Raw genomic sequence first — 12759 nt, forward strand, 5'->3', positions numbered from 1 at the left:
AGATTTTTCAAATGTTCTCTGGTTTTCCTTCACTATTTTTCTTTTCTTCATTTCCTCACTGCCTCCCCTCCTCCATGCACACATTTTCTTTTCCTCACTTAAGATTTTACGTTTCAAAAGAACAATTAGAGATTTGACACCGAAGACTAAATATCTCAGTAAATACCAGGGACATTATACCTCTGCTCATGGAAAGGGATACATAACTGTACAATTAATGAATTTTACTTCCATTTAGAAGCTTTCTCCATGCTCAGCAATGACTGCATTTTGAAAAAAGTTTGTCACATTTGAATTAAGTCTGGACATACCTGTGTCAACTTTGCAAATAAAAAATTGTATTCATGGCTTCCACAGATTTCATGGTTGAGAGAAACTGAAGTTATTTAATGTGACAGAAAACACATGTTGGAAATGACGTATCTCCTGAAGTCAACAGGATTCTTAAACTCAGTGGTCTGCTCTTTAGCAGCTATTTCTTCTTCAATAGAAAGAAATTTCCAAGCTCAGATGTCTTGCCCTCATAACACATTATGTGAAAGCACAAAGCAAGCTGATCTTAAATATAGATATATAATTTATTAACTATTTTTAATGAACAACAGTTTAATTTAGAACTTCTAAAATATCATGTCAGACACTAGGCAAGGAAATTTCTTTTGAAAAACAAAGATTAAAACATTTATGGAGATTCAATGAAGCAAACCATTTTGATGTAAATACATTGATTTTCATTAAAATGCTATTGTGAAGACAACTGTGAATGACTTTCTAATTAAAACTAATTGGTGGAGGAAAGCTGTAAGACATTTGCCAGGTACAATGCAGTCAGAGTTATCCTAAGGTTCCAGCACTTTAAATGAGTACCTCAACTAAGGGCTACAGAGAAATTTTTTTTTTTTTTTTTTTTTTAACTTTTAATTTCCCCTATGCAGTTAACTAAAAAGCAAAATTATTCAAAGATGTGATTTACCTTGAGTCATTATCTCAAAATTATTACACATTCTATAGCATATGCCATGTCTATAAATCTATTTTTGCAAGATTATTTGAAAAACTTTGTCTTGCTCCCCATTCCCACAATCAGTGTAGAATTATTGTTTCTTTGAGGGTTTTTTACCTCAAAAAACTTTATGGTACAGCACTATTATTTCTGGTCAGGCCTAGCTCTATTTCTCTATAGCATTATGGTTAGTATAATAAAAATTATTATTTTTTGTTTTGACAATTTTTGGCTACAATGTGTAAGACACATACAATGGGGTCAAAAGAATTCCTTGTGCTTGATGTAGATATTTTTGTAGATGCAAAGAACAAGATGAAAGGCATATAATTTCAGTCATTACCCTCTCTTTTTCTTTACTTTGGGGACATCTGTTTCTACTCCATTTAGCATTGTTATTTTTCCTCTATTAAGAAAATGTTATGACGATTAGCATTGTAGAACTGGCTATTCAGATAATCAGCTATAATTCCCTATTTACTGAACTGATATATTATTAAAATACTCTGGCACTATAGTGCGAAATATCCAGAAAAAAACTCAGTACTTCTAAAGATTTGAAAAAGTGTAGAAAGAAATCATAATATTATTTCACTCTTCAAAAGCCGTTAGACTCCTCTCAAATGCTGTCAAAGCCTCTCCCCCAAGTTTTCTCCCAGTAAGTGCTTTTCATATATCAGAGAGGTTAATTTTCTAACAATTCCACTATTTATATGATAAATAATTTAAGTAAATATTTAAGCCAATAAGCTAAGGAAAATTCACTTCACCTGTTTTACGTTTCACATTTTTATGGAAAAAAAAAGATTTTTCTTTAGAAAGCAGAAACACCCAAACTTTGAAAGCTGCATTCACTAATCTGTTATTCTGACTACATATCAGAAACTTCTTAAGCTATTTATTTTCTATAGCTTTCAAAGAATGGTAAATTTTTACTAGCAAACGACCACACAATATGCTAGAGTTAAGGGAGTACTATTATTTCCTATTCACAACAAACAAGCCTTTGCAATGACACCTTGGAAGAGGATTCAGAAAGCCAGAATCTGAGATACATCACTTGAAACTCTTAAAGAAAGCACCCTGAAAAGCTTTAAAGAAAGGGCCTTGAAGTTCTCTTGAAAGCATGAGATATTTTTAAAAACAAGGATTTTCCCATTCTTTTTTTAAAGAGGGCTTCCCCTCAAATCCTCTGCATAAGACAGGAGGAGTTTGTTAACAAACTCCCCTTGCCCTACTTTATGTTTGCTGTCATTGCAGTCCATACTCTTTCCCTGGAGTCTGAAGGAAAAAATAATGCTTTCTGTCACCTTGGAGACTATGCATCTCATCTGCTTTTTGCTCTGCTCGTCACTTTCCTACCCTTTCTTCACATTACAAGGTCTCTCTGCTGTTCCTCTATCACACTCTGCAGAGTACCTTCCTTGCACTGTAGAAGTTTTTCCCAGTTATGCATGCGTGCAGAAGAAATAATCACTCTTCTCTTATGCAGAGTCGCTCTGATAGAGAGTGTTGTAGTCAAGACAGGCAATAAGGCACCCTTCCCCCAGTCACAGCTGGTCATCCACACCCTTTAACACAGAACAGTAAAGCAAATAGATGCGAGCTGCCTCACACCTAAATGCAGTAACACAATGACTATGAAAATGTCATGCACTACAAAGCTTAACTTTTAGGATTAAACTTCAATCATGTACAGAAAAAAATATTGTAATTGCATAACTGAATAGATGTGATTATTTGTTTTTCCAGCAAAGAGAATGTGTGACTATCATGCATGCTTGCAAATGTAATTATAGTTACATCACAGCTTGCTTATTAATTACAACTGACTTCCTTTTAGATCTACCATCTTTCGTTGGTGATTTTCCCATTATACGTAATTCAGATTGTAGACCTGACCATTAAAAACAATAATCAATTACATAATATACCTAATATCTTAGAAATGGGCACAGATCTTTCTGAACTTTGTGATCAATCAGATATGTATCAGTCACAAGTCTTCAAATGTACTATAATGAGTAACTTCATTCACCGCAAAAATATTTCAATAAATTGTTTCAAAGAATCATGAGATTTTTTTTAAATCAAGGGTTTTCTCTATTAGGGTTTTAAATTTTTTTTCATTGTTCATTACATTGCTTTTCATTCAAAAAAAGTGAAAATATCAAAGTAATACATAAATCTAAAAAACATATTGATAAAAAGGTTCAATTTTTTCAACCCATACCTGTTCATTTCTACTGCTATCTCATTTCAAGGTAGATTAGATGAATTCTGCTCTGACAGCTTATTTCTCTCCACTGACAGACGAATGTTAAACTTATTAGCTTGGACCTGGAAAACTATGTTTTAGATGTCTAAATACAGAGAAAATTAAAACCAGTCACAGAACTAGCTCCATAAGTGTAAAATGGGCATAACTACCTGAGCTGTAGTGGTAAGAAAAACACAGTTAAACCTGTGAATTACAACATGGTATTAATTACAGAAAAGAATAAATAAAATAAGGACATAACTGCTGGACAAGCAAAGCAGATTCATTGAAACCTGCTCTATTACTTCAATAATAATTTCACTATAGACCTTAAGGGACCATTATTTCTCAGATATGATATGTAATCTACTCTTTATGTAAGTTTAATTTCATGAGCCAGATGTTTTTAATTTTGTCAAACTATGAAGAATCAAATGGCTACTGATATGACTTAGTTTCTGAATAAGTAGCATATTTTTGCTGCATTGATTCTGATTAATTTTTAATATTAATACCATACCTGTTCTGTCAGGTGTAACTAGAATAATTTAAAATATTGTCAGATAAAATTCTTTTTGTCTTCAACTTTCTGCCCTAATCCAATTCACAGATGAATAAAAGGATAGGATAATGCTTGAAAAAAAAAAAAACCAAACCCTACACAAAACTTCCCTTATTATTGTTTCTGTGTGTCATGGTTTAACCCCAGCCGGCAGCTAAGCACCATGCAGCTGCTCGCTCGCTAGCCCCCCCCTGGTGGGATGGGGTAGAGAATAAAAAAAAAAAGTAAAACTCATGGGTAGACATAAAGACAGTTTAGTAGGACAGAGAAAAAAGAAAATAATTATAATGATGATGATAATAATAATAAAAATTATAATAAGAAAATAATTGGAATATACAAAACAAGTGATGCACAATACAATTGCTCACCACTCACTAACCAATGCCCAGTCAGTTCCTGAGCAGCAATCAGGCCCTCCTGGCCAAATCCCCCCCCAGTTTATATACTGGGCATGATGTCACATGGTATGGAATACCGCTTTGGCCAGTTGGGGTCAGCTGCCCTGGCTGTGTCCCCTCCCAACTTCTTGTGCCCCTCCAGCCTTCTTGCTGGCTGGGCATCAGAAGCTGAAAAATCCTTGACTTAGTCTAAGCACTACTTAGCAACAACTGAAAATATCGGTGTGTTACCAATATTCTTCCCATACTGAACCCAAAACATAACACTATACCACCTACTAGAAAGAAAATTAGCTCTATCCCAGCTGAAACTGGGACACCATGCAGAACAACGATGTCGTGGTTTAACCCCAGCCAGCAACTAAGCACCACACAGCTGCTCACTCATTCCCCCCACCCAGTGGGATGGGGGAGAGAAAATACAACAACAGGCTGCTGGGTCGAGATAAGGACAGGGAGAGATCACTCAGCCAATTACTGTCATGGGCAAAACAAACTCAACTTGGGGAAAATTAACTTAATTTATTGCCAATCAAACCAAAGTAGGGTAATAAGAAATAAACCAAATCTTAGAACACCTTCCCCCAACCCCTCCCTTCTTCCCAGGCACAACTTTACTCCTGAATTCTCCACCTCCTCCCTGCCAGTGGCACAGGGGTACAGGGAATGGGGGTTTGGGTCAGTTCGTCACATTTGTCTCTGCTGCCTCTTCCTCCTCAGGAGGAGGACTCCTCACTCTTCCCCTGCTCCAGCGTGGGGTCCCTCTCATGGGAGACAGTCCTTCACGAACAGCTCCAACATGAGTCCTTCCCACGGGCTGCGGTTCTTCATGAACTGCTCCAGTGTGGGTCCTTTCCACAGGCTGCAGTCCTTCAGGCACCAACTGCTCCAGCGTGGGTCCCCCATGGGGTCACAAGTCCTGCCACCAAACCTGCTCCAGCGTGGGCTCCTCTCTCTACAGGGCCACAGGTCCTGCCAGGAGCCTGCTCCAGCGCGGCTTCCCACAGGGTCACAGACTCTTTCAGGCATCCCCCTGGTCTGGCATGGGGTCCCCTCTGGGCTGCAGGGACACAGCCTGCCTCACCATGGTCTTCCCCACAGGCTGCAGGGGAATCTCTGCTCTGACACCTGAAGCACCTCCTCCCCCTCCTTGTTCACTGACCTGGGTGTCTGCAGGGCTGTTTCTCTCACATATTCTCACTCCTCTCTCCAGCTGCAGTTGCTGTTGCGTAGCAACTTTTTTTCCCCCTTCTTAAATCTGTTCTCCCAGGGGCGCTACCACCATTGCTGACAGGCTCAGCCTTGGCCAGAGGCGGGTCCAACTTGGAGGTGGGGAATCTTCAAGCAGTTTCTCACAGGACCCATCCCGGTAGCCCCCTCCGCTACCAAAACCTTGCCACACAAACCCAATACCAATGACAGTTACAAAGCTTCCCTAAAGCTAACGAAAAAGGAAGCATAATTAAAAAGTATTCTAAAGACTTACAGATACCTTTTACTTTTATCACCTGTATGTGAACATGCATCTAGTTAAGGCATATACTGTTCTGACTCAGCAGACAGTGCATTCATCATAGCATGCCTATTTTCATAACTTCATTGACATTGAGAGGAATTACCATTCCTATGGTTTCAAAAGGGTCACTTATGTAATAAAGTTCCATACACATACAGAACAATTTCAAGCCAAAACCTAACAAGATATTTTTACTTACAGAAGATACAGAGGATTCACAAGATCATAATTTAGATATTCTGAAACTGCCTTACCATGGTGTAGCTGTGAGCCACCTTCATAAGCTCTGTGCATCCTTGCGCATCAGCAAATGCTCGTATTCCCAGACAGTTGGATGGGTGCAAAAGCTTCATTAGAAAATGGCAGCAAACCTCTACTACTTGTGGAAGCTGGAGGAGGCAGGCAGCTGCTAGAAGATTTTCAATGGTGTCTTCTTTCAATTCCAGGCAGCCTAAAAAAAGGATTGATAACACATGCAAACTTCTTTATTTGGTGTTTACAAAACATGCAGTATTAAAAGATCTTTTATAAATAATCTTAGGTCTATATAAGTAACTCTACAGAAAAAGTGAATAGAAGGAGGATTAGTCTCTCTGACTGGACACCTCAGTGACCTGAACGCTACAGTATTAGAAACATTTCTTTTTAAACTACTGTTAATTCAACTATATAATAGGAATATAAAGAGAGACTGTAAAGTGTGGAAAGGAAGAGGAGACTTGGGAATGATGGTTTTGTTTATATAATGAGACTAAAATCTGAGTAAGTCTCTGGATATCAATCAGGCTGTGGGGTTTGGTTTTTTTTTTTTTCATTGAAATTGCTGATAAAACTTGCATTATCTTCAGCGGTACAGAGAAAAACTCACAGCCATTTACCTCCCTGCAAAGAATTAAATAACTGCCTAATGTAGTATAACTAAACCCATAAAAATATCTTCAAAATAGGGCTTAAAATCTTCAAACTTCATGTTGCTTATTTGTAATGTGACTTTGTGATTAACTATATCAGAGTAACATATGGGAGGTCTCTCTTAGCACATAGTTCTTCTGAAAAACTTTATTATTAGCTAAAAGAACATATATGGATGCATAATATTTATCTTTCATTAATTAATACTTATATTGCACTTAATTTTGTAATTTCACAAGTCATTATCTTTATCTGGCAGACTGATACAAGATAGAATAAAATAAGTTTAAAACATTATTTCTTTTAGTGAGAAATAAGCATCATTCTTGTCATCATGCTCCCCCCATATTCATTTTTAAAGGATTTCTTACAAATCTTGTACATTAATAACTTAAGAAACTATAAATTAGAGATCGCAAGGATGTCTTGGAGAACTGGCAAAAAGAATAGGAATTTAAAATGTGTAAATATAATATAAATTGTAAGAAACTAACACTTCTGATTTTAATTTGCTGTGCTTGGAAAGATCATTTCAAACTGTAAGAAGATTAAGTGTATATTGATCTTTCTGTTCAAAGTAATATAGTTCAACAGTTAGATAAACTCACTCTTTTCCCCACACAAATTTTATATTTGTTGTCACATAAAGAGAAATCTACACATCTTAATAGTTCTATCACATGGCACAGAGGAGTTCTAAAATCCTCAACTTCACAGAATGCCATTGAAAAGAAAAGCTGTTTTATATTGCAATACCAAACCCAAAATACAATAAGTATAACACTGAAGATCTGACCTTCTCTCCTTTCACTATATCTGGAGCTTTTAATATAGGATGGAAACCGGGAAGTTATACTTTACTGGATTTAGTTATAATACATCCTTTTGCAAAGGTTAGAGCATCAAATCAAGTACACAGCATAATATCAGTGGTTTTCCTCTGCTTATTTTTATGCTTCGATTAATGTTGCATTAAGTTTCTTTTTATGTTATCTTTTTATGTTTTTCTGATCATTTCTGTCCACCACACGTTTATGCAGTGTGGTCAGAAAGCACGCTCAGCAGCTGATTCTTGGCTGACCCATATATTTATCAATGTCACTCCCACATTTGCTGCATGCTTGCAGGTAACGACTTGCTCAACACACTATTTATTATCTAGAATATAGTTCCCCTGTGTCATGTGGAAGCTATCAAAAGATAGTTGTTTTCAAATAAAAACTGATCATCCCAGTACCAAAAGGAAGAAAAAAAAATGTGCAAAACAGCTGTGAAAAGTAGATGGACTGAGAAATGTGCTGATGGATACAAAATTAGAAAAATGGAGTTTTAAATCTGCTTTTCTTATATATTATTTATTTTTCAAGGATGAGCTTGAAGAAGTCTCTGGCCCTACAAAGCTGATCCAGGTAACGTTTACAGAATGATGTAAGAACTGAAAGAATCATCACCCTTTATGAAGAAAGGTAAAAGCTTTTTATCACTAAATGTAGCCTTAGGAGAAGAACCCGAAGGAAATAGTTGAAGCCACATCTATCTATTTATTTTCAAATCGAAGATATTTTCTGTTAATTTTAAGGAAAACTAGTACTAGTAGGGTAGTAGTTGGGAACTAGTAGGATTAAAATAAGTTTAAGTCAATAAAAATTATGATCTGTTTTCTAAATTACATATTTATGTAACCAACATGATCATTTTAAAGGACATCCTTCACATTTTTATGGAAGACTCTGAACAAGTGTCTGCCTTACACATTAATCAAGGGAGTAAACATATAACGGCTTCTGGGAGATCTGGAGATATGATTACACTATAGCTTGACTTATTTTTAACTAAATTCAGAAACACCAATTTACTACTTGATATATCTAGGATAAGAGCTAGAAAAATACACTCAGCTTGAGTTAAAGAGGAGTTTACTGTTCTTTCTTTCAGTAGTGTCTTATCCTGCCTCCCCTCCCCCCTTTTTTTTTTTTTTTCTTTTTTTTTTTGCACAAACATGGTAGGAAGTAAGATAGGGCTCTCCAGGATCCTGCTTTTACAAAGCATTAGCTTCAATGATAGGTAGGTATCTAATCCATCTAAATGCTTTCAAAGTCTTACTTATTGTCATTTTTAAACATCAAGACACCTTCATGAATTTGGTCACAAGGGCTGTATTCACTTTTTCAGAAGGGTGCTATGACATTTTTATGCAAATTCTTCTGAGATATCAAATGTTCAGCATGATCAGAGTTTGGAAAAAAAGCTGTTAAGAGGCTCAGTATATACAATGTCAACTCCTCAGACAGTTTCATATTGACAATTAGAAGATCCAAGCATCTATTGAAAAACGTTTAATAGGATATTCAAGGGGGCATTAATATTACTGTTTCTTCAATTCACCTCCCCTTCACAATTTTAGGCAATAAGGAGCTTGCACAAGTACTTTGGTCTGAGCAAAACAAATTATCCAAAGCTTAAAATCTCATTTTGTATTACATTAATTAGGATGAAAAAATATATGAGAAAAAAAACAATCAAAAGAACTTTAATGGATTCTAATTGTTATTCTAAATTACTGTTTTATTTGTGACAAATTTTATGGGCATTGCTTATGCAGAAATTAAAATACCTGTCTTTAGGATGTGTTCTTATAATGAATACATAAATTTTATTACCTCATTACCAAATGTGAAGCAGAGATAATATATAAAAATTCCCTGATATCTTTATTTTTTTGCTAAATCTTTTTCCAAGTTAAGGGACAGTTTGGGGATTTTTTCCTTTTTTTTTTTTTTTCATCATATCTTTTACTTTTATTCCTTCTTTTACTCCTTAGGCTACACTGTTGCAAATAATTTTGTGTATAGGCAATCACTGCATCTTTGACCACCTTTGCATGATGTTCATAAGGTCAGTGTGTGTCACAGGAATCAGCCTCCCACAGCTATTGCCCAGGAGGTATCAATACAAATATGGTGGGACTGCTCAGTAGGTACTGCTCACTTAATCTGTGCACAGGCAACAAGTTTTAACTCATATCCATAACACATAGTAATATCATTTTACCTCATGGGCACAGTAAATTTTTTCTCTCTTGTAATTACACATTTATCCATTCATAGCAAGACTCTTCAACATTCTTAAGACAGCTGTGAGTAAGGATGCACCAGTGAAGTCATGGGAAGTGTCAAGGAATTAGAAAGGCTAGAACTAAATCCTTTTAATCAGGTATTTATCTTTTTAACCTTTCTATTTCAAGTGTCTTAATCAGTTGTGTTGCAGTATTGAAGAGTTTCTGAATGGAATTATTTCCATAGGCTAACCAGTTGTAGGAACGCAGCATCTCTATTAGATCTCCATTTTTTTTAAATAAAAGCAGATATTTATTCAGATTTTGCGTAGTAGATTAATTGCTTACAATTACATTTACAAGAAGAAATTGCTTTTTTGAAACAGCATCAAATTCCAGTGAAGACAAGAAAAAGCTTATAAAAAAGGTGCTATGCTTCATATTGCTATAATAGACCTTGTTGGCATTGCTTATCATTAATCTTACCAAATCTTAGGTATCTGCTAGGTAGCCACCTGACCTAATCATCTGAGATCTCCTTTTATAGTCAATGGAGAGAAATATGAGGTGTTAGAGCAGTTTCCATCTGCCCTGTTTTAGTCATTTACTTTAGAATGAGATTAATATATATTTGAATTTATATTTGCTGATACAAATTGAGTTCATCTGCTCCCAAACAGAGAGTACTGGAATCATCGTAATCATCAGGTATCAGGTGATGAAGTGTCTGGAAATGCTTTACACCCTTTAAACACTATTTGGGTCCAATTCTGATGATCATTCTCTCTGCTACTGTGAACTCCTGGTAATGACGTAATGTGTAGTAATCACCTCTTATGTCCATCCATGAATAGCAGCCAGTGAAGAATGCATTGAAAAGTATTTTCCCTGTAGCAGAACATCTTTTAGTCTCCAGCTGATTCCTGGATTTTGACCTATGCCTTAAAAGATAAATTCTCCATTTTATCATCTCCCACACTCTTCATAAAGGTGAAGTTGTTTTCAGAAAAGAAAACATGACAGACAGTATATTCCCTTTGCAGAGGTTTCTCCTGATCAAACTCTTCTTTATTTTCTATTATTTGCTGCAGACCATGCTCATCAGCTGCAAGTGAGGAAAACAAGCACTCTATAGCTGATTGTGCTTATTTCCTTACAGTTTGGCATTTAGCATCAGTGAAAATTCAGAAAGGCAGCTCATTTTTGTGCTGTAGATATTCAAATAAACAAATAATTACTACCCCAAAAGGGAGTAGGCCCATACACAAACAGATAGTGTAATTTAAATTGGGGAAAAAACTTAGGATCTGCCCATTCCTATTATCAGACTAATCATCTTACAAAACCTAAACCAAATACAAATTAACTCCAAAAGTAGGTATGACCCAAAGATGTGTTTACTTGAGGGTGCTGATGAATCACTTGATTTTTTGGCAGCCATTTTGGTATCAGCCATGATAAATAAAAGACAAGTTAAACCATACGACTTAAGTAGGAAAATTATTTTTTCCCCAGTGATTTTTTTTTTTTTCCCTAACAGAAAATTTTTCCTGTCCTGAACAACTTCAATCCCCCTCAATTCTAAACTAAACTGAGTCATCTGATTGGAACAGATTGATTTTCTGTTCATACAACATGTCTTTTTTAATCCCTGTGGATAAAATTCAACTCTTGAAAAGGACAACTTATTTTAACTCCTCTTCACATCGGGGACTTAAAATTATTTTTTTTAAGTAATTTTCATTTACATTTCTATGAAATAATCTCTAAAAACACTTAAAGTTAAAATCAGGAAAGCATTCACTTGATTCAGATATATAACTTTTGACTGTGATTAGATACTCAATTACATTGTCAGTTATGGTGATAGCTCTTGAACTCTTCTCTACCAAACATGGGAATTTGTCATTTCAAAAAACAATTTTTATATGAAATTTATATTTAAGTATTATTACGTATAAATAAATAATTTAATGTTTCCACAGCCATAAAAATATGTAGTTTGCCAAAAATGAAAATGCCTCCATCACAGTAATGTGAGAATTCTTATAAATTAAATAGCTTCACTCTTTTAAAAAGCTGTACCATTATTTACACCCCCATCATGCTACATCTTTTTTGAGTAAGCAGACTAAACTGGTCTAATCACGTGGTCATTTGCTAGTACTGCCAAAGTCCACTGTATTTCAATGGCACGGAAAATTACAACATTGCAGAGTGATAAGGAAATCCTATTAACAAATTAAAATCCCGCCTGAGCAGTAACCCTCTTGCAAATGTCTGGCTAAAGATCAGAAAAGTGTATTAGCCAAAATATGCCATCATGTGGTAACCTTTCATCTCCTGGTCTAAAAAAAACCCAAAACACCTCTGTTGTATATCTGAAACGTCATGTTTGTAAAGAAAATTTGTCCACTGACCTATAAATATCAGCTTTTTAGAGAGAAACATTAAGATGCTACTTTACCCTTATGAAGCAACTGCAATTCATGTGCCTTAGCTCACCTTAGATATTTAGTCACCTGTAAGATATACATACAAATAACAAGAGTAAAACCAATAAATAATTTTAGCTGTGAGTCTAATCTTCAAAATCCTTTTTATAAAGTGTGAAGAAAGATATATTAGTGCTCTGAAGATATGTTTTTCCATTGGCTATAGAAAAATTGTTAAAATATGAATTTCATTGTTGGGGTTATTTGCTAAAGATTACTAGTTTGTACTTCTGTAGATGATCAATATATTAATAATTACATCACCAGTAATTCAACTATTATACAGTCATTATATTCAGAAATTTAAAGCTTAGTTTTATATATAAATAGAGGAATATAAACTCACAGGTTAAAACAAAGAAAAAAATCCCAAGAAAAAGGTTACCTCAAAAATACGCAAACATAAACAAGATTTACTAACTAAATTTCCAACAGCACAAATCTTGCACTCATACACCAAATAGGGTGGAAGACGACAAGAATTATTCCCAAAAGCTCATTTCAGATATATGGCCTTAGTTTGCCTTAATTCTTTTTAGTCAATGGACTTCAATA

The 12759-nt window shown here is 35.2% G+C and overlaps 1 protein-coding gene across 1 annotated transcript in view; it reads right to left on the reverse strand.

Annotated features, from left to right (window-relative positions):
• The window catches only part of KLHL1 (kelch-like family member 1), a 164750-nt gene that overhangs the window by 129521 nt on the left and 22470 nt on the right, over positions 1-12759 (reverse strand). The window contains exon 3 of the mRNA XM_010575247.1: positions 5997-6193. Within this exon, the coding sequence (XP_010573549.1) occupies positions 5997-6193 (197 nt within the window). The remainder of the gene's footprint in view (positions 1-5996; positions 6194-12759) is intronic.

The sequence above is a fragment of the Haliaeetus leucocephalus genome, unplaced genomic scaffold (genome assembly GCF_000737465.1).
Source record: "Haliaeetus leucocephalus isolate CR32 unplaced genomic scaffold, Haliaeetus_leucocephalus-4.0 Scaffold462, whole genome shotgun sequence".
Lineage (NCBI taxonomy): Eukaryota > Metazoa > Chordata > Aves > Accipitriformes > Accipitridae > Haliaeetus > Haliaeetus leucocephalus.